Source organism: Elephas maximus, chromosome 22, assembly GCF_024166365.1.
Source record: "Elephas maximus indicus isolate mEleMax1 chromosome 22, mEleMax1 primary haplotype, whole genome shotgun sequence".
In the NCBI taxonomy this organism is placed as follows: Eukaryota; Metazoa; Chordata; class Mammalia; order Proboscidea; family Elephantidae; genus Elephas; species Elephas maximus.
The window spans coordinates 47,227,515-47,249,989 of record NC_064840.1 but is presented as its reverse complement, the minus strand read 5'-3'; the positions used below and the strand labels follow the sequence as shown (position 1 = coordinate 47,249,989).

The 22,475-nt window shown below is 37.2% G+C and overlaps 1 protein-coding gene across 2 annotated transcripts in view; it reads left to right on the top strand.

Annotated features, from left to right (window-relative positions):
* The window catches only part of PPP2R2A (protein phosphatase 2 regulatory subunit Balpha), an 87,699-nt gene that overhangs the window by 33,690 nt on the left and 31,534 nt on the right, over positions 1–22,475 (top strand). For both annotated transcript variants that reach the window (XM_049866365.1, XM_049866364.1), the window contains exon 3: positions 20,233–20,330. In XM_049866365.1, the coding sequence (XP_049722322.1) occupies positions 20,233–20,330 (98 nt within the window). The remainder of the gene's footprint in view (positions 1–20,232; positions 20,331–22,475) is intronic.

Genomic DNA, 22,475 nt, shown 5'->3' with positions numbered 1-22,475 from the left:
ACCACCCCCCCGCAAAAAAAAATCTGGAAAGAAAACAACAACGACCAGAAGATTAAATAATGAAAACCAAGTTGCAGGCAAATGTAAAAACTTCTAAGAAAGTTAACACATGCTGTTTCTTATTTTTTAGAACCTCAGCTTATCAAATGAGAAATCTATTCCAGGACAGAAATCTTAGTCATGTTTGGATCCTCTCCAAGAATAAGAGAGGATGAGAATTTGTTATGGTTTGAACCTTTACAGTAGTTACTCTTTTTGTTCTTAATATATTTATATTTCTCTTAAGAACTTACTGAGGGAGATCAATTCTTAAATCTTACTATGTAACTATAGAATGAAAGAGTTAGAAGTAGTGTTTAATTTTGTGATAATATAAGAACATATGAAAATATATAATTAAAAATGTTCAGAAAAACCAAAACCCAGACCCGTTGCCGTCGAGTTGATTGTGACTCATAATGACCGTATAGGACAGGGTAGAACTGCGCCATAGGGTTTCCAAGGAACACCTGGTGGATTCAGAGTCTCGACCTTTTGGTTAGCAGCTGTAGCGCTTAACCGCTATGCCAGCAGCAGATGTGCTCAGATAACAAGGATGGAACCGTGTCAAAGGGACACAGGAGCTAAGCTGAAAAAAGTTCTCAGGCCAAATCTCGAAGTTTTACCAGCAAAATAAATTAAATAACATTACAACCCAGAATATGAAATAAATATCTACGAGTCTATATTGATATAAATGGTTGAAAGAATTTGAAATAAATTACATAGGTACTCCTTCCCTGAAAGAGGTGGAGCTTAATGACACCTCTTCCTTCCCCCCGGCCCCAGATATGGGCTGTGCTGAGTGAGCTTCCTTCTAAAGAGTAGGAAGTGGGGGTGAGGGAGAGTAACTTTATAATGGAGAAACCTGGCAAACCGTACTTTGGCTAGGAAAACTAGGTTATCGTTATGATAAGTCATTTGATAGCATGTATCTTTGATTAAAAAAAAAAATTTTTTTTTATTTTATCTTTGATATGATGTGATGAAAATAGCATTTCACCTCTGTGGTCTTATGTTCTTCAAACCTATAATTATAGTGTGGCCATGAGAAAAAAAAAAATCTGAATCCCCAATTGAGGGACATACTGCAGAGTGCCTGACCAATACTCCTAAAAACTGTCAAGGTCATCAAAAACAAGGAAAGTCTGAGAATCTGTCACAGACTAGAGGAAGCTAAGGAAATTTTATGCCTAAATGTACAGTGGGTATCCTGGATGGGGCCTGAAAACAGAAAACAAAAAAAAAAAAAATAGGAAAAGACTAGTGAAATCTGGATACAGCGTGGGGTTACTGTTCCAGTGTTGGTTCCTCAGTTTTGACAAATGTACAAGAGTAACACAAGGTGTAAACAGTGGAAATCAGGTGAGGGTATAGAGGAACTCTTATCATTGCAACTCTTATGTAAATCTAAAGCTATTCTAAAATACATAGTTTATGGAAATCAAAAAGTTTCATCTCAGTAACTCTTCTACAGGCTTTTGTTCAGTAATGTTTGAAAAAAAGGTGGGGGTTGTGTTTTTTGTTATGTCTATATACATAATCACTTGCATTTAAGTAGTCGCTGACTTTAAGAAGAGAAAAATCCCATCTCTGGAAAGTGTAATAGCTATAGATGGCATGAGACTCCCCCATACCTGTTTCCTGTTACAGCAGTAGTACCAGTTGAGCAGAGTCCGCTTGTTGGGAAAAAGGTAAAAAGGGAGAAGGATTTCAGAAAAAAATAGCAAAATGTGGAAGGAAGGATATTGGCAGAGTAAGAATATTTGACGTCTGTTTTATATTCTCTAATACTTTTTAATAGGGAGCATTTTTGTGCATGGTTTTTGTTTTTTTTTAATTCTGGATTGTTTAAATAGGATAACTTCTGTAACAAAGTTCCAGAGTATGAATCCTTTGTTGCTTATGTTGAAAGTTGTGAAATCGTTTTCCAGAGGATTGTGAAGATAAATACTGCTGTCTACAATGTAGGCGAGTATTTGAACATGCTGTCTTTTTTTTTTTTTTGATCGGACTGGACATTTCCTTATATTTTACAAGTATCCTCTTCTGTCAGTTTTCCTATGTTGTATGAACTGTTTCTAAAAATACTTAAATTAACTCTTTGCTGTGTTTGCAAGTATTTTTCCTGTCTACTTGTCTTAGTTATCATGTAGATATACTTTTGTTAAATCTATATATGTTATCCTTTTGGTATATTTCTACCTCTCTGGAGATCTAATATGAATTTAATTATTTTCTGGTGGGCCAAATACAGAAGGGGTGAAGTGTTGGAGGAGGAAAAGAGGTATTTCAGGAAAGATAAACAATACTCCCAAGCTAGTGAAGGTGATATGAGGGTGGACGTGTGTGTGTGTGTGTGTATGTAGGTATATGTATATTTTAATAGGTGTATATATATATTTTAAAACGTTAGTCTTACTGGAGAGTTTGGTGGATGCTGTTGTAGCTGAGGAAACCCTGGTGGCGTAGTGGTTAAGTGCCACGGCTGCTAGCCAAGAGGTCAGCAGTTCAAATCTTCCAGGCGCTCCTTGGAAACTCTGTGGGGCAGTTCTTCTCTGTCCTGTAGGGTCGCTATGAGTCAGAATTCACTCAACAGCAGTGGGTTTTTTATTGTAGCTGAAAGTAAAATGGTATAGTGAAGGGAGGTGTTCACGTTATAGAAAAGATTGAAAACCAGGCAGTACTTTAAAAATGTTACGATAATTCTTAGAGGACCTTTGAAGGTTTTGGATCAGGAAAGTATTGTGTAACAAATAGTAGGTTAGAATTTTAGTATATCTGCCATGTGATTACAGTGTTTGGATTGTGTTGTTGCTTTCTTATGGTATAACTTACATACTTGACAAAAAGCATACAGTCATGTAGCCGCTATCACAGTCAAAATATAAAACAGTTCCATCAGCCCAAAAAGTTTTCCCCCATGCTCTTTTTTTTTAAATAATTTTTATCGTGCTTTAAGTAAAAGTTCACAAATCAAGTCAGCCTCTCACACAAAAACCCGTATACACCTTGCTGCACACTCCCAATTACTCTTTTTTTTTTTTTTTAATGAGACAGCCTACTCTCTCCCTCCACTCTCACTTTTCATCAACTTCTAACCCCCTCTACCCTCTCATCTCCCCTCCAGGCAGGAGATGCCAGCATAGTCTCAAGTGTCCACCTGATCCAAGAAGCTCACTCCTGACCAGCATCCCTCTCCAACCCATTGTCTAGTCCAATCCATGTCTGAAGAGTTGGCTTTGGGAATGGTTCCTGTCCTGGGGCAACAGAAGGTCTGGGGGCCATGACCACTGGGGCCCTTCCAGTCTCAGTCAGACCATTAAGTCTGGTCTTAAGAGAATTTGGAGTCTGCATCCCACTGCTCTCCTACTCCCTCAGGGGTTCTCTCTTGTGTTCCCTGTCAGGGCAGTCATCGGTTGTAGCTGGGCACTGTCTAGTTCTCCTGGTCTCAGGATGATGTAGTCGCTGGGTTCATGTGGCCCTCCCCCATGCTCTTTTGTAGCCAGAGTTTGCTTTTAAACTCAACCCCTATGCCACTTACAGCCCCTCAAACCAAACTCACCTTTGAGGCTATTCTGACTCATAGCCCCTAGCAGCTACTAATCTGTTTTCTGCTTCTGTAGTTTTTGCCTTTTCTATAATGTCATTTAAATGGAGTCATATAGTATGTAGCTTTCTGAATCTGGCTTCTTTAACTTAGTGTAATGCATTTTGAGATTCATCCATGTTAGTATCCATATTGTGTTGTCCATATAGTATTACTACTAGTAGTTTCTTTTTTTTCTTGAATGGTATTTCATTGTATGGATATGCCACATTTTGTTTATTCACACCCTGGTTCAGGGTCATTTCCAGATTGGGTGACTACAAAGGAAGCTGCTGTGAACATTTGCATGTTTTTAGTGTGAACAGAGATTTTCATTTCACTTGGGCAAATGTCTAGTAGTTTGTAGTTAAAACATGTTGTTTTAACTGTTTAAGAAACTGCCAAACTATTTTTCCAAAGAGGTTGTGCCATGTTGCCTTCCCACCAGCAGTATGTGAGAGTCCCAGCTGCACAATACCAGCATTAGGTACAGTCAGTTGTTTCTTATGTTTTATTTTTTTAGTCATTTGGATGGTGTGAAATGGTTATCTAATCACTCTGTTCACCTTGTAGAGATTCATCTATTAAGTTTCCACTGTTACTTTTATGCCAATGACTGTGAAATATGTTATCTGGTCTCCCTATCTAAACTCTTGTAGCTATTCCATAATTTCTTGTTTGTTTATGTTATACAAATAGGTTCAGATACATTTTGTAACTTTTTTTACCTTGATGATATATTACAGAGAACATTATTTCTCAATACAAATAGATCTGTTATTTTTTATACTAAATATAAACAAGTACATCAAGTACATGTTGGCAAATTTTGGAAGGATATATACTAAAGTGACAATAGTGGCCCTCTTAGAAGTGGGATTAAGAGTGACGGTTATCTTTTTTCTACAGAGTAGTTTATTTCTGTGATTTTTAAAAAATGTTCATTTTAGTTAGAAGACCGTTACTGAAAGTGATCTTGTGCCAGCAAATCGATTGTGACTCGTAGCAACCCTGTATGACAGAGTAGAACTGTCCCATAAGGTTTCCTAGGCTGTAATCTTCAGGGGAGCAGATTTCCATGTCTTTTCTCCTGCAGGGCTGCTGGATGGATTCCAACACCAACCTTTTGGTTAGCAGCCAAGCGCTTAACCATTGAGCCACCAGGGCTCTTCAAACAAACTATTTCCTGTGGTTCTCTTTCAGTAATGGGATTTCAGGATTTTTGATTCTTTGAATTTTATTAGTTGATAGTGAGCATTGTATCCTTTTTAAGCTCATTTAAAAAATAATAGATCTTACTTTTTAGAGCAGTTTTAGGTTTACAGAAAAATTATGCAGAAAGTAGGGAGAGTTCATATATGCTCTCTCTCCCCCGTACACCGTTTTGCATTCACGTGGTACATTTGTTAAAACTGATGAGCCAAAATAACATTGTTAACAACTAAAGTCAGTAGTTTACATTAGGGTTTACTCTTTGTTATACTGTCCTATGAGTTTTGACAAAGGCACAATGTCATGCATCTACCATTACATTATCATACAGAGCACTTTTTCTGCCCTAAAGTTTATAAATCTTTTTAAAGTACTTTTATTGCAATATTGATTTTTATCTTTGCCTTATGGGTTTTAAGATTACCTAATGGTTAGAACCTGATTATTAATCTTCAGTTAATATTTTTATGGTATCAATTTTATTTTTCAGATATCTTACCTGTTTTCCTTTCCTTCCTGCTTCTTTTAATCTGTTGGAAATGGAGAGGGGTATGTCAGTCTTCTAATGTAATTATCATTTTTGTCAACTTTTCTGTTCCGAATAACCTTGAAATATATAAATTAAAAATCTTTGGCATGAGGACTTACGACTGTTACCTCTTTACTATACCTTTTATCGATACATAAATTTTATAAAAACCGTTTGTCCTATTGACGATTAGGGAAAATTACTGTTATTCCCTAGGCACAGGCCAAGTATGTTAGACATTTGGCAGTTTGCAGGACAGTCTTGAACAAAAAATTGCCTCACCACCTGGGGTCATAAAAGCTTATGAGTAACCATCTAAGATACATATTTTAGTCCCATTCCATCCAGAGAAAGGAGAATGAAGAAGACCAAAGACACAAGGAAAAATATTAGTCCAAAGGAGTAATGGACAACATGAATCACACAGCCTCTACTAGCCTGAATCCAGAAGAACTAGATGGTTCTCACCTACCACCACTGAGGGCTCTGACAGGGTTCATGGTCGAGGGTCCTGGACAGAATGGGAGAAAAATGTAGAACAAAATTCAAATTCACAAAAGAGAGACCATACTTAACTAGTCTGACAGAGACTGGAGGAACCCCCAAGACTATGGCCTCCGGACACCCTGCTAACTCAGAATTGAAGCCACTCCCGAAGTCCACATTTCATCCAAAGATTAGTCAAGCCTATAAAACAACAGTAATGTGTGAGGAATGTGTTTCTTTGTTCAGTCAAGTATATAAGACCGAATGGGCAACCCCTGCCCAAAAGGAAAGACAAGGCAGGAACGGACAGGAAAACTGGCCAAGTAGACTTGGAAAGCCTGGGGTGGAAAGGAAAAAGGGGAGAGTGCTGACATACTGTGGGGATTGCAAACGATGTCACGAAACAATTTGTGTATAAATTTTTGAATGAGAAAAAAAAATTGTTGCACGTCCTCGATGACTTGGAATATTGTGCTAAATGTTCATGGTGCTGACAATTGTGTTATTTTCTGAGCCTAAAATCCAGTACCATTTTACATATCAGGTATTTTTTGCATGAGTTTAATGTATATACTAAAGTTTACCAAGTAAACAGGGGATCATTTTATCTTGAAACGTTAGAATTTTACAAAGAATCCTTCACTAGTTTTGAAAAATCACATCAGTGCAACACTGTTGATGGTTTTTGAGTTTCCAGTAGTGTGTAAGTCTGCATTTATAACTGATCCTTTTGTTATTAAGGGGTCATTATTTCTTCAAATATTCCCTACTTTTTTGCCCCCTGCAGACCACAGTGATACATGTGCTAGAACAGTGGATATTATCCCACAGGCCAGGGCTCATTTCTTTTCTTCCTGTATCATTTTCTTTTGATTCTATTACTATGTCTTTAGGTTCGTTGATCTTTTCTGCTCAGTATCTGATCTGTTAATCCTACCTAATGTTATCTTTTGGAGAGTGTATTTTTTTGTTTTTAGATGTCCATTATTTGTCTTTTATATTTTCCATTTCTCTTCTTACCGTGCTCATGATTTATTCTTCAGTCTTGCGCATATGGAGCATATTTACAATAGCTGTTTTATAATCCTTGATGGCTAATTCCATCATTTTGTCATTTCTGCTTCTGTTTCTATTAGTTTCTTTCTCTTCTGGTTATGGGTCATATTTTCCTGCTTCTTTACATTTCTGGAAATTTTGGATTGGATGTCAGGCATTGTGAATTTACATGGTTGGTTGTTGGATTTTATTGTGTTGTTTTAAAGAGTGTTTAATTTTGCCGTAGCATGTAGTTACTTGAAATCATTTTGATCTTTCAGAGTTTGCTTTTAAGCTCTGTTAGTTTAAGTTTAGAGCAGACTTTAGTCAAGGGCTCATGTCTGAGTTTTGCAAATGGTTAATACACTCCTCTGCTAACTGAAAGGTTGGAAGTTTGAGCCCACGTAGAGGTGCCTCAGAGGAAAGGCCTGGCAACCTACTTCTGAAAAATCAGCCATTAAAAACCAACCGAAAGGAGCACTTTCTACTCTCACACACACGGGGCTGGCGTGAATCAGAATGTACCCCACTGTTTTTCATTCTTGGTTTTGTTTTTTGCTAAGGTAATACTCTTCTGAAAACTCTACCTAATGCCTCATTAATTATGAGGTTTCTCTGTTCTGACTTTTGGGAACCTTAACTATTCAATTATGAGGTTTCTCTATTCTGACTTGTGGGAACCTTAACTATCTTGAGCCCTATATAAGCTTTCTGTTGGTTCTTTCCCAGGCCTTGTAGGGTTATATTCTATACATGCTCATATCAGAATGAAGCCAAGATCCTAAGGGATCTTTTCGTAGATCCCTAGAGCTTTATTTCTCTGTGCAGCACCTCCTCTACAGTTACCCTGCCCACATATTCTACGCCTGCACATCCAGTTCTTGTCTCCAGAATTTATTGAAATTGTTGATCCTGTTTGAATTCTTTCTTATTCCACTGTGACCTGGAAACTCCTTCCAGGAAACTCCTTCCAGACAGTAAGCTGGGACAAGACATGGGGCTCACTTTATTTCCCTTTTCTCAAGGTTCCATTATCTGAGAACAGTTTTTTCATATATTATCTTCAGTTTCCTAGATGTTTACTGCAAGAGTGTAAATCTAGATTGTCTGACTCCTTTATGGCTAGAGCTGAAGACCAGTTACCTGATTTTTTAATTTTGATTTTTGTTTTCCAGTTCAACCTCTTAAAAGAGGAAGTGCTCAGTAATTGTATGTTTTCTTGGGTACTTTTTTCTGGATACCTTTGTTTATGTAGTTAGTTGTCATAACCAAAAAACTCAGTGCCGTTGAGTCGATTCCGACTCATAGCGACCCTATAGGACAGAGTAGAACTGCCCCATAGAGTTTCCAAGGAGCACCTGGCAGATTCGAACTACCGACCCTTAGGTTAGCAGCCGTAGAACTTAACCACTACGCCACCAGGGTTTCCTTAGTTGTTATATTCTGTGTTAAATATTTGTTATTGCTGAAACATAACCAAAAGTAGAGAGGACTGATTGCCTGATACAGTTTTGTGGGAAATCAAACATGATTTGTAAAAAGATTAGATTACATGTAGCCAACTTGATAAATCCATTATTTTCCAGGTATGATAGTTTCATTTCATATCTAGAGTATCACACCAGCAAACGCTTTGTGGTAGTGTTTGCATGCACTTGTTCTTTTCAACAGGGTAGTCCCTTTGGCGATAGTGTTCATAATGCAGATTATTAAGAAACAGTGAATTCGTAGGATTTTTGTGAACCTCATGATTATCTCAATATTTAGGCTGTTTTGTGTTGCATGAGGCAGATATAGCTGAATTTTTAGAGGTGCTTATTTGCGGCCAAAGTGTTTACAGTAGTTTATGAGAGTTTTCACTTACTAAGTTTTCTTCACAATTGTTTAGCTTTAAAGCCTAATTATATTGAGAAAAATATCAGAATCAAGCTTGTCAGCATACAACGGCTCCTATGTTAACTGTTTCACGTGGATGTTTTAGGAATCTACAATGCAAATAGCAACAGTGCAAGTGGCTAAAAATACTTAAGCTTTCTCCCAGTTATCCTCCTCCCCTTTATTTATTTAATTTTTTAAAAAGGAAGGGGTATTTCTACATATTTACTTGGTCTTTGTGTCTTAGAATTCATCTTGTAATTATTTTGCTTTGATAGCTCTTCTTCGGTTCTCTCATACAGTTAACTAAATCTCTTATTGGTTAGCTGTTCATCTGTTGTGATTGCATTTCTACATTATTATAAGTTGTTGGGGGTAGAATTTAGAATGTGCCTTGAATGTGGCAGGTGTGGAATAAATACAGCCTTATTGTTGGGACAGGCAGTAATTGCAGTGTGGTCATTAGTAAATAGTGTTAAGTCAATGTAGTTTGTCTCTAAATGTGTATTGAACACAGGCATTTTGACAGTAAAAAAGAGACAAACTGAATATTTGTCTGAATATAATGTTTTAAAACTATATACTAGTTTTAAAACAAACTGTTAATGAAAACTATGAATACGTGTGAACATTCTACTCTGAAGATTAAAGTAGCTCTACCATGCTTTAAAAAAACAAAAACATTAGTATCACTGTCACAGACTAACTCTGAACTAGAGCCACAGTCTAGTATAGCACAATAATTTATGTTCTCAGAAACCAACAACAAAAATCAGAGAATAAAAAACTTCTTTTAGAAGGAGGAACAAGAATCTTCTCTATGACAATAAAAATGTTACTTCACAAAGAAAATCTACCTATGTCAATCTTATTAAAGTACATCCTAATACGGTTAATAAAAAGGGAGGGCCACATTTCAGAACGCTAGTCAATTGCCCTACCATGTATTATATCAAAGACAAAGTTGAGGAATTGGACTGAGTGGCAGGGGGAGGGAGAGACAGTTCAGAAGCCTCAAGGAGTTGCCAGAATTGACCTGGCTGGCACTGGCACCCTGCATGCTGGATCACCTGGTGTACCTGCTGAGGCAAGCAGCAGTACTGGGAATGTGTTTTCCACATCGGGAGAGACCTAGTGGCAGTGAGTCTGCTCAAGCTTATAGAACCAGAGAGAAGTGGCACTCAACCAGCAAAAGATAAGTGCAAGCATCTCACCTACCATGAGAATTAAAAAAAAAAACCTTTTGGGAACTACCTGTCTTCCATTTACCTGCCTTCTCCCTGCTCTGCTCCAGTCCTGGTCTGGCTTCAGTGACTGCTGCAACCCCTGGGCCGGAAGTAGAACCCATCACGTACCCTGAGCCATTCTCCTGGCTTTGGAGAGGGAACAAGTTAACAAGCAGGAGAAAATAATCTGCCAGCTCACCTAAGCCAGGAACTCAGGGCAGGCACAGCCTCTTTGCCTAGGCACAGGCATAAGGGATCCACAGACTTTTGAGCGCCTTTCACCCCTGCATAGACCTGCGTGGGCCCATTTCAACAACGCAGGCCCTTATTAACACAGTACAACAGGCTGTATATACATGAACCCTATTTTCAGTTGCATCAGCTATATGGGGAAGCGGCAGATTCATATTTGACATCACCCTCCCCATTAAGCAGGGTCCTCACCTACCCACCTCAGGGGCCTGAGGGCTGGTGGCTCCATGCACTTTACCTAGCCACCCACAACAGGGGTCCAAGAATAGGTGGTGCCTTTCAGTCCTTACAGCCAACAGCATTGGGTGCCCATGATCCAGCTGCAAAACTCACCCACCTATACACACTGTGCAAGAGGAACACATCTTTGACCCAGACACTCAGAGGCAGCCGTGAGCCCCCTTACCTTCCTCCCCACATGACCCCCTACTCCAGCCAGATACTTGTGCCTACTCCAATCACCCCTGTCCTTCTGGGACTGTAGGTGAGAGGCTGTACCACAAACTCAGTGACTGACAACCTGGACACCTGAGCTGAATCCACACAAGAAAACCAATTGGACTCCTGGGATCACATACCTGGTACCGGTGACAGGACCTGAGAGCTTCAAAGATCCAATAATCAAAGTAGCTCACACGACCAGCCTATTTGGGCATATCAAAACAAGAGGCTAGAACACAGTAAGCAAACATTAAATAAATAAATATAATAACATTGATGGCTTGGAGACAATTAGTCAATATCAAATCACATAAAGAGGCAGACGGTGATGGCTTCAGCAAGCCACCAAAAAACCAAGAAAATTCCAGAGGAAGATAGATTCTTGGAATTACTGGGGGTAAAATTCAAAAGATTAATATACAGAGCTCTTCAAGAAATCAAGAAGGACATCAGGCAGAATGCAGAACAAGCCAAAGAACACACAGACAAAGCAATAGAGGAACTTAAGGTTATACAAGCAGATAATGACAAATTTAACAGGTTGCAAGAATCCATAGAGAGCAAACAGAAATCCAAAAGATTAACAGTAAAATTTCAGAATTAGACAACTCAATAGAAAGTCATAGGAGCAGAATTGAGGCAGTGGAAGTCAGAATTAGTGAGATTGAAGGTAAAGCACTTGACACGGACATATTTGAGGAGAAATCATATAAAAGAATTAAAAAAAAAAAAAAAAACCCTAAGAATTACGTGGGACTTTATCAAGAGGAATAACCTCTGAGTGATTGGAGTACCTAGAAGGGGGTGGGGGGCACAGAAGGGTTTAACAGAAAATACGGAGATAATTGTTGAAGATCGGTTGGCAGAAAACTTCCCTGATACCGTGAAAGATGAGAAGGTATCTATCCAAGAAACTCATTGAGCCCCACACATGATAAATCCCAAAAGAAAGTCACCAAGGCTTATTATAATCAAACTTGCCAAACCAAAGATAAACAGAATTTTAAGAGCGGCTAGGGATAAAAAAAAAAAGTTATCTACAAAGGAGAGTCAATAAGACTAAACTCTGACTATTCAGCAGAAACCATGCAGGCAAGAAGGCAATGGGATGACATGTATAAAGGATTGAAGGAAAAAAAATTGCCAGCCAAAAATTATATATCCAGCAAAACAGTCTTTCAGATATGATGGCAAGATTAGGGCATTTCCAGAAAAACAGAAGTTTAGGGAATTTGTAACAACCAAACCAAAATTATAAGAAGTACTAAAGGGAGTCCTCCAGTTAGAAAATCAATAACATCTGATAACAACCCAAGACTAGAACACAGGAAAGAACAACCAAACCAAAATTATAAGAAGTACTAAAGGGAGTCCTCCAGTTAGAAAATCAATAACATCTGATAACAACCCAAGACTAGAACACAGGAAAGAACAACCAAACCAAAATTATAAGGAGTACTAAAGGGAGTCCTCCAGTTAGAAAATCAATAACATCTGATAACAACCCAAGACTAGAACACAGGATAGAACAACCAGGTATCAACCCAGATAGGGAAGTCACAAAAATAAATCAAAGCTAAAACACTGAAAATTAGGAAACATGTCAGTATGTGAAAGATGACAACATTAAAACAAAAACCAAACGCTTTGCCATCAAGTTGGGTCCAATTCATAGTGACCCTATAGGACAGAGTAGAACTGTCCCATAGAGTTTCCAGGGAGCGCCTGGAGGATCCAAACTGCCTACCTTTTGGCTAGCAGCCATAGCACTTAACCACTACGCCACTAAGGTTTCCTTAAAACAAAAAAGAGGGACTAAATAATGTAGTCATAGAACTTTAAGTGGAGAGGAAATCGAGGCAATGTAAAGAAGTAAAAGATTGGTTTAAACTTAAAAAAATAGAGGTAAGTATTAAGGTAACCACAAAGGAAACTAACAGTCCTACACATCAAAAACAAGAAAAACAAAGACTCAGCAAATACAAAATCAATAATGGAAAAGATGAAAATACATAAAAATGACTCAGTGCAGAAAATTAAGTGGAACGAAGAAACTCTCAACAAGAGAAGAAAGACAGGAAAGAAAGAAAGGGCCAAAATGGATGTCAGAAGAATCTCTTTTGCTAAAACAAAAGGAGAAACGATGAAATCAAAGAGCTGAACAGAAGATTTCAATAGTGACCTGAGAAGACAAAGCAAAGTATTAAAATGAAATGTTCAAAGGCTTGGAGATAGAAAACCAAAAGGGAAGAACATGCTTGGCGTTTCTTAAGCTGAAAGAACTGAAGAAAAAATTCAGGCCTTGATTTGCGAGATTAAGGGGCTCTACGGGTAAAAGAAACGACACAGGAAGCATCAAAAGAAGATGGAAGCAATACACAGAGTCACTGTACCAAAAACAATCAGTCGATGTTCCACTGTTTCACTAGGTAGCGTATGATCTGGAACCAATGGTACTGAAGGAGGAAGTCCAAGTTGTACTGAAGACACTGACAAAAAGCAGGGCTCCGGGAATTGACGGAATATCAACCGAGATGTTTCAACAAACGGATACAGTGCTGGAAGTGCTCACTCGTTTGGCCAAGAAATTTGGAAGACAACTACCTGGCCAACCGAATAGAAGAGATCCGTTTTTTTACTCATTCCAAAGGTGATCCACAAGAGTGCAGAAATTATCGAACGGTATCATTAATATCACACACAAGTAAAATTTTGCTGAAGATCATTCAAAAGTATTTGCAGCAGTACATCGACACCGACCTGCCACATTCAGAAGAGGACGTGGAACAGGAATATCGTTGCTGATGTCATTTCAATCCTGGTGTAGGCAAAGAATACCAGAAAGATGTTTGTGTGTGTTTTACTGATTATGCAAAGGCATTTGACTTTGTGAACCGTAACAAATGATGGTGAACATCGTGAATAGTGAGAGTTCCAGAACACTAATTGTGTTCATGCAGAACCTGTACTTAGACCAAGAGGCAGTCATTTGAACAGAACAAGGGAGTATCACGTGACTTAAAGTCAAGAAAAGGTATGCGTCAGGGTTGTGTCCTTTCACCATACTTACTCAGCCTGTACACTGAATAAATAACCTGAGAAGCTGGACTATATGAAGAAGAACGCAGCATCAGGACTGGAAGAAGACTCATTAACAACCTGCAGTATGTAGGTGACACAACCTTGCTTGCTGAAAGTGAAGAGGACTTCCAGCACTTATTGATGAAGATCAAAGACCACAGCCTTCAGTATGGATTACATCTCAGCATAAAGAAAAAAAGTCCTCACAACTGGACCAATATAAAACATCATGATAAATGGAGAAAAGACTGAAGTGAAGGATTTCATTTTACTTGGATCCGAAAGTGTGGTGCCCATGGAAGCAGCAGTCCGAATATCAAAAGACGGATTGTATCGGGCAAATCTGCTGCAAAAGACCTCTTGAAAGTGCTAAAAAGCCAAGATGTCATTTTAAGGACTAAGATGCACCTGACCCAAGTGGTGATGTTTTCATTTGCCTCATATGCATGTGAAAGCTGGATAGTAAGGAAGACTAAAGAAGAATCGATGACGTTGAATGGTGTGGGCAAAGAATGCTGAATATACTGTGGACTACCAAAAGAACAAGCAAATCTGTCTTGGAAGAAGTAGAGCCAGGATGCTCATTAGAAGCAAGGATGGCAAGACTTCATCTCACGTTATTTTGGACATGGTATCAGGAGGGACCAGTGCCTGGAGAAGGTCATCATGGTTTGGTAAGGTAGAGGGTCAGTAAAAAAGAGGAAGACCCTCAACAAGATGAATTGACACAATGGCTGCAACAGTGAGCTCAAGCAGAACGATGATTGTGAGGATAGTTTAGGGCAGGGCAGTGTTTTGTTCTGTTGTCTGTAGGGTCACTACAAGTCAGAACTGACTGGAGGGCACCGAACATCAATAGCAACATCAGATCAAGAAATACAGGATGACCACATCATTACATATGCCAGATCACATCATTACATAACATAATTGCCGTACCACTGAGAATCATGGCTCAGCCAAGTTGGCATATAACCTTAACCATCACAGCCAGCGTTAACTCTTGCTTTGCACCGTGCCATTCGTTACTGTCAGCGTATGTTGTTAATGTGCAAAATGGATAGTAGATTTCTTACTATTAGATGCAAAATGTAGGATAACAAGATAGTTGATTAGTGAGTAGTAGGTGTATGGTTTTAGCCTGCTCTTCTTTAGGACAGCAAAATCCTTGCGTGCAAGATAATTGTTCTATTTTACCAAGAGTGCATTAATTTTTAGGTGCAAATTTCTCTTAGTGCCAGCATTCTTGTATTACCAATAAAAGCCATTGTCCACCCTGTAGTATTTTAGACCTATGCTGTCCATTATGGTAGACATTTGCCACATACAGCTATGTAATTATGATTAGGTAAAATTAAAAAGACCTTCTAGGAATACATGTTGTTATTTTTTAAATAAGACCTTGTTTGGATATAGCACGATATAACCCACAATATAGGACCACTATTTTTAGAGCTATGCTTCCTTTTTGTGTGTTATGCCATATATAAAATAGGAAACAGTAATTTTGAGGGCATACTGGAATAAGAGAGGAAGTTGCTCACAACTGGAAGTTACAGATTTATGGGGACTGCAGTATCCAGGCAAACCTATACCCATTCTCGACACTCCAGTATGTAGTGACACATAGGGTAGAAAGTTGAGATTCATAGTGTTTTCCATAATTCATTCTGTTTTTCTTGGTTTGTAGGCAAAATTTGGATAGTCTCGCTTTTTATTCAACGTTTTCACGTGTCATTTTCCCAGTGAGACATTGGTACATGCTGGCATTTCACAACTTAGAAAAAGTTTAAAGTATCATCCATAAATGAGAAAGTTTAGTAGGTGTTTATATATAAACAGCTTCCAGACTTGTACAGATGGTTTAGTACCCAGAAATCATGGTGTTTATTTTCTCTCTCTCTTCTCTCTGTTTCTTTTTTTTTTTTTTTTAGGGGGTGAAGGAGGAAAGGGCACCATGAAATAGTGTTGTATTTAAACTCTGTTATACAAACCAAGAAAAAAATTTTCTTCCTAAAATATGGCTGTATTAAATATATGCAGAATAAAAATCGCAATTATGAGGCCTCAAGTCTGCCCACCTCTGCTCAAAGTTTTTCTAGGCGCTTCAACTAAGTATGATTGTCTGTTTCTAAAGTTTTCTCTCTTTTTTTCCATAGGTTTTTGGCAAGGTAAATAGTAACAAACACTAGTGTTTCAAGAAAATCTATAAGCTGAGAAAATTGTATTCCCATAACCCTCCAAGGATTTAAAGCGGGTTGACTTTTATGGTGTAAATTTTTGGTCCTTTAGTGCTGTTGTGGAACTTTAGCCCCTCAGTATTTGGCCCAGTTTTTTTTTAGGATTCCTCAGCCTGTCTGAAGTGTGCCCCTTAAAGTTTTGTTGCATCCTGCATGCCACCCTATCTTTTCTTTGTTTTGGGGAAACAAGGCTTTTAATAAATTGATACAGGCTAGACCTAGAGTTGGTGTACTTGTTAGTCAGCTAAGATTTATCGGGTTCCTATATATAAAAAAAAAAAAAAAAAATTTTTTTTTTTTTTTTTTTATATAGGCAAAGCGGTGGACTGAGTGCTGGGACTATAACAGTGAAAAGAGGGACTAGCAAAGGCAAAAGAAAGACAAAGTGTATTTAGTAAGTGCTGTGATAGAAGTATAAGGTGATACTGGTTGTTTTAGAACAAAGCAAGGTGCAGGGGCAGCGTCAAAGCTGGATGTAGCATTTCACCTGAAATGGACTCGCTCTTGTTGCTGAATAGGAACAGTTGGAAAGGTCCAGCAGTCCTGTCCTCAAGTAGATGCATCCTGACGATTGAAAAAGCCTGGTGACTTAGGACAAGGAGGGTTACTTTCTGATCACAGCACTTAGCCGAGGGTTTATGCTCGCTTAGAAGGGGCGGAAGAGTTTTAAGAAGCACAGGCTGGTGGTGGTGGTTGCTGTGGAGTCGATTCCAACTCATGGCACCCCATGTGGGCAGAATATAACCGCTGCAAGGATTTTCAAGGCTATAACCTTTCAGAAGCAGATTGCCAATGGGTAGCAATATAAATAAATACATGTATTATCGCTGTCATCAAAAAAGTATAGCTGATTTTTAAAAAAGCTTTCCCAAACAAATGTTTTGGCTGGCTGTTAACTGTTCTGTGCATGTTTATGGAAGGTAGGTGAAAAAGCAAAGAGGTACTATGAATTTAAGTATTTACTTTCACATGGTCTGAGGAAAATATATAAATGCATGTATCTTCGTTATATAATTTTATAAAACATTTTCACCTAATGTTTTTGAGCTGCAAAGATGGAGAGTACTGGATTTCCATTTTTGCTTTCCTAATTTGATTTAAACTAAATTGGTTTTTAGTTGTAAATTCAGGATTATATTGGTTTTATCTGAAGTTTAAGTGGTATGTGTTCTCATCTGTAATTGACCCTTTTTCGAACAATGAAAACATTTCTGTAAGTGTGAGAATTAAATAGCTCTTTAGACTTTTGTGAATAACGCTGAAGTGAGTTATTTCGTTTGACAGAGTGGCAGAAACCAGGAATAATAAGACCAAATTTGTTGAGACTTTCATTTTGGAAGAAGGGACAATTTTATTTCAAAATTTTGGATTTGTTTTGTCCCTCCTCCCTCCCATCCAATCCCTGTCCCTGTCCTGTCCCTCGTCTCCCCCTACCACCAGTTTTAATCCCTGATTTTCATTAAGGAAGATGAAGAGCAAAGTCTTGATACTCTTGATACATAGCTGGTTCACTGCCAAACATATATCTCATCACTTTACTCTTGAATTCCCATCATAATGTAACTGTCCCTGGCCTAAGAAGTTAAGCATTAGAACAGATGTCTTATTATTCCTGATACTTATCGCAGTAAAAGTGTCTTTCTCTTTCTCTCCCTTCCTCCCTCTCCACATATTCAACAACCACATAATAACTAGGTAGGTGAGTTAATACTGTCTTCAGTTTGGGGGTACTATGCCTACTGTTAGATTATTACTTAATTGTCTTATAAGAATAATGTAGATGTGAAATCTCTCTTCCCTCTCCCCTCAACCCCAAATCTATTTATTCCTTTTTACTGTAATTACCTCCTTACTGACTTAGTCACCTCCAGGTTTTCTGCTGTCCAGTTCATTTAAGGACGATTAAGGTTTCTCCCCTATTAGAAATTGAGCCCATCCTGCACTACATTTACCCACCGTAGTCTTGACTACTGATCAGCAAAGAGGCTAGTCAGGGCAGGGTAGGCTCTTTACATACAATGATCATTGACATATCTTTTATTAAATTTTAGCTATAACAACTCATCTACCAAACAAGAGTTGCAATTTATTTAATATTTAACTTAGGTGAATGCAACAATTTGGACCTGGAAAATGATGAAGTAATTTAAATATTGAAGGAATTCTGCCCATTATCCCATTAAGTAAACAGGAGAATGAAACCTGCTGTGTCGGGTGTGAGTATTTCACTAAGCTGAGAGCATATTCTAGAGTTCAAAGATAGCATATTTTTGGTTCAGTATGACTTCATATTCAAATTAACTAGTGCCTTTGGTAGTCAGACTACCAGTGCTGTAGGAAAAATTGGCTGAGCTGAACTTAACAGAGAGACAGTTTGTGTATTGAAAGTAATGCCTGTCTGAGGGATTGTAACTTAAATACACGTGATTTTTGCCTTATTCTCTAATTTTAGAACCTAACCTTCAGGTAAAACGTGGCTCCTTATTTTCCTGTCTGATGTTCATACCTACTTATTTTTTCTCTCCAACTGTAATCTAATATGCAGGGACATTTGTGTTTTAAACCTTTATTACATTCACTACAGAGGTCAGTACCGCAAGAGCAGATAATAGAATGGCTACTAAGTACTTACCGATGTTTGGCTTTATAGTCCAATATATTTAGCTTTAAAACACTGTTAAATATACATGCAGTGTAAACACTAAATTCTTTCTTTCTTGATATGGACCATCCTTAGTCTGGGCCAAGGTTCTTAACTAGAGTTGGAGGGTTGTCCAGACACTCTGAAATCATATGCAAAATTTTGTGTGCACTCAAGTATCTGCAGTTCCTTAGGACATATAACTTTCAGTAAGTTCAAAAAGATTAAGAACCTTAGACCTAGATAGTGGAAAGAAAATTATAGAACGCAGGGCTCGTAGGTCATTGATAAAATGCAATTTAAAAATAGTTTCTAGAAATAAATACATTGATCAGGAGATTTCTTAATTTAAAATGTAAAGTGTTCCTACAGCTGCTAACCAAAAGGTCAGCAGTTCGAATCCACCAGGTGCTCCTTGGAAACTCTATGGGGCAGTTCTACTCTGTCCTATAAGATTGCAATGAGTCAGAATCGACTTGAGGGCAGTGGGTTTGGTTTTGGTTTCAGTGTTCCTAATATATAAAGTGAAGGAGCCCTGGTAGTGCAGTCGTTAAGCACTCAGCTGCTAACCAAAAGGTTGGTGGTTTGAATCCACCAGCCACTCGACGAGAGGAAGATGGGACAGTTTGCTTCTGTGAGGAATACAGCCTTGGAAACCCTACAGGGCAGTTCTGTATCCTGTAGGGTCACTATGAGTCGGAATCAACTCAACAGCAACAAGTTTAATATATAAAGTCAGATTGTTAAATTCTTAATAGTGAGGTAATGTAAACAAGAAGATGACTCTTATAGAAAGAAAAAGGTTACTTGTTTATTTAAAATGCATATGATGGAGTGTTTCCTAATTTTGCTGAATGCTTTATGGTGGAAAACTTGTTAGCGGTATAATTGCTTCGTATTAATGTCCAATTCTGTAACTTAGACTTAGGAAAATGGCTCTGTGTCAAAAAGCAAAGGGGAAACAAATTTTTTTTTTTGAAGACTGTGAAGTTAGCACCAACTTCGGGTATACTCTGATTGATTTCAGTCATGCATGGGATCCACAGGAACTGTGCATATTGAAGGTACATAGCACAGCATTTCTGGTATAAGTGTGTTCTATTCTCAAGCTTCTGTTTGAATTTATGAATTTATAACTGTTAGAATTCCATCTGAAATTTTTAATTTTACCCTATTTTAGTAATATCTGCCTTCATTTTTTAATAGATCATCTATGGGTTTGCATACATAAATTTATTAAAAGTATATTACAGAAAATTATTAAGATAATTATTAAATATTTAGTGGTGCTATCATACAGTGTTTCACAATTTGCTGTTTTCATTTATAAATTTAGTGAAATATTAATAAACTACTATTATTTATTGCATTCTTTGTTAAAATACATTCATTTGGTTTATTCTGGCAAGAATGCCTTTTGGTGGACCAAAATATTCATGAAATCACTTCAGATTCACATTATTTCTTATGTCAGGTTGCTATATGATCTTAGAATAATATGTTAGGAAAGACAGGTTAAGTTCTGAAACTATAGTGAGTTGGGAAAGAAAAACTAACGTCTTTTTGTTTTTGTTTCAATTATACAGCAGATATAATTTCTACAGTAGAATTTAATCATTCTGGAGAATTACTAGCAACAGGAGATAAAGGTGGTAGAGTCGTCATCTTTCAGCAGGAGCAGGAGGTAAGAGTTTAAAGTTTAATATCTAAATTTCATTTTGATCTAGGGACTGGAACTTGTATTGCACTGGAGAATCTCAGTTACACCCGAGGATGTTGGGCGTTTACAGAAGTATCTGTTTATCAAGCAGAATACCCAATATAGAAATAGCTCTGGTTCCCTTAGCATTGTATGTGTGTGCACGTGTGTGTGTGTTGTTCTGATTTAAAAATACAAAACTTTAATTGTAAAAAATATTTGGCTAGGGAAGGAATGGGAAGCAGTGGAATAGTTGAAGATTTTACGTAGTTCTGAAGCCTTGGCCCTCCCTCAGTTACAGTTTTTCTCTTAAAACTCCTTAAAGCAAAGTTGCTTTGACCTCTTCTCAATGCTTAGTTTACTTTGTGTAATTGGGGGTGGGAAGCTAGATTAAAGAAAAGTTCAATTATTTTGTGGTCAGTTCATGCTAATGCTGTTCTTACAGTGTAAAAATAAAAAAGTTTAAATGTTAGTTGCATGTATATGCATGTACCTTAATGTAATTTACAAGCTGAATTCTTGCTTTTAAATTGGACTTTTTGAAAATTGTTTCCCTTTCTCCTTGAAGAAAAGGATTTCTTGTTGCAGAATCTGTAGTTAAAGTAAGTTTTTGTTTTCTTCTATTGTATTTGGTATAACTTAGGCACACTTCTAAATCTGAATGACAAGATTTTTCACTTAAATTTTATGCTAAACAAAGTCTGTCACACTGGATTTTCCCTTACTCTCCCTCTATTTTTAGATCACAGTTAAATCTTCAAAATTACTTGCTTTGAAACATCCTTCCCCTGTCTATCTGTAATATATTAAAAAAGAGTTAAAAGTATGGATAAATTGTAGGATTTACAAATAGATGTCTAAATCATAACAGTTAGGTTTTTTAAAGTTAGGTTTTAAAGGATTGTGAAATTCCTTAAATGAGCAAAAGAATCTAGTAATAATACTACTACTTTGCACTTCTATAGCGCCTTTGACCTGAGGATCTCAAAGTGCTTTAGAAACACTAATGAATTAATCCTCACAGCACCTCAGTGAGGTAGGTAATTTAATTTTAAAAGAAATGATTAATAGTGTCTGATTAGAAGATGCACAAACACTAAATATGTCTCCTTTTATTTATTTAATTTTTTTTCCCCTGGCTTGGGAGAAATTATGAAAATAAGACTGAAGCTTTTCTTGAGAAAGAATAGTCTTGTGGGACAGGGGGTCTAATTCAGTTTTCTGTTTTCAGTCAGGTAAAAACTTAACATACAAATATTGAAATACTAAGTGTTGAAATAGGACCTTACAGATCATTACAGTTTCCCTTTCTTTACAAATAAGGAAGTCAAGATATAAAGAGATCACTTGATTTCTTAGTGTTAGAACTAGAACCTAGAATTTCTGACATGTACTCTTTTCAGTGTTCTTTGCTGCCTTTTGTGTTATATCACCAAAATGTTAGTTTCTTTATTACTCAGAAATCACAGGAAGCTTTTCCCATACACATTATATGCTCTTGAAATTATTTTTCTTTTAAAAGTTAATGGCTACTTTATGTTTCTATTTTAGAGAAAGGTGTTTAGAGAAAAAAAAATTTTTAATGAATTTTGCTTACTAAGCAATTCCATCTTAACATATACCAGCTTATATTGAGGGTTTCAGAGAGTCTGCATTTTTAATGAGGACTTGATTATTTTAAAATATAAGTTGTCAGTTATAAGCTGATTTGGTATTTCCTTGAGAATGAGGTAATTTTCACCTTCCATAGGTTGAAGAAATGGTTAGACTATAAGAAAAATGGAGGAAATATTTGCTTTAATGCAGGTTCAGTAGATGTATTCAGAGTAATACTATTTTCCTAAAGGCTGTCAGTAATATGTTGAATTGAAGGCCTAACATGTAGTTACTGGAATTGCCAATATTTTACTTGTATTGAAAAGTAAGATTGAAAATTTGCTTTAAATAATAATAATTTCCAGTGATTACTTTTTGAAATTCTCTTGAAGATTTTAAAGAGCTAGTATTTCAGATACATACTCTTGCAAAAAGAAATGAACACTGACTTTTTGGAGAAGACCTCTGAGAGAAAAATAGAACTCCCCTTTCATGTGTCTGTCATTTTTTTTAACTGTATTTAAGAATTCAAGA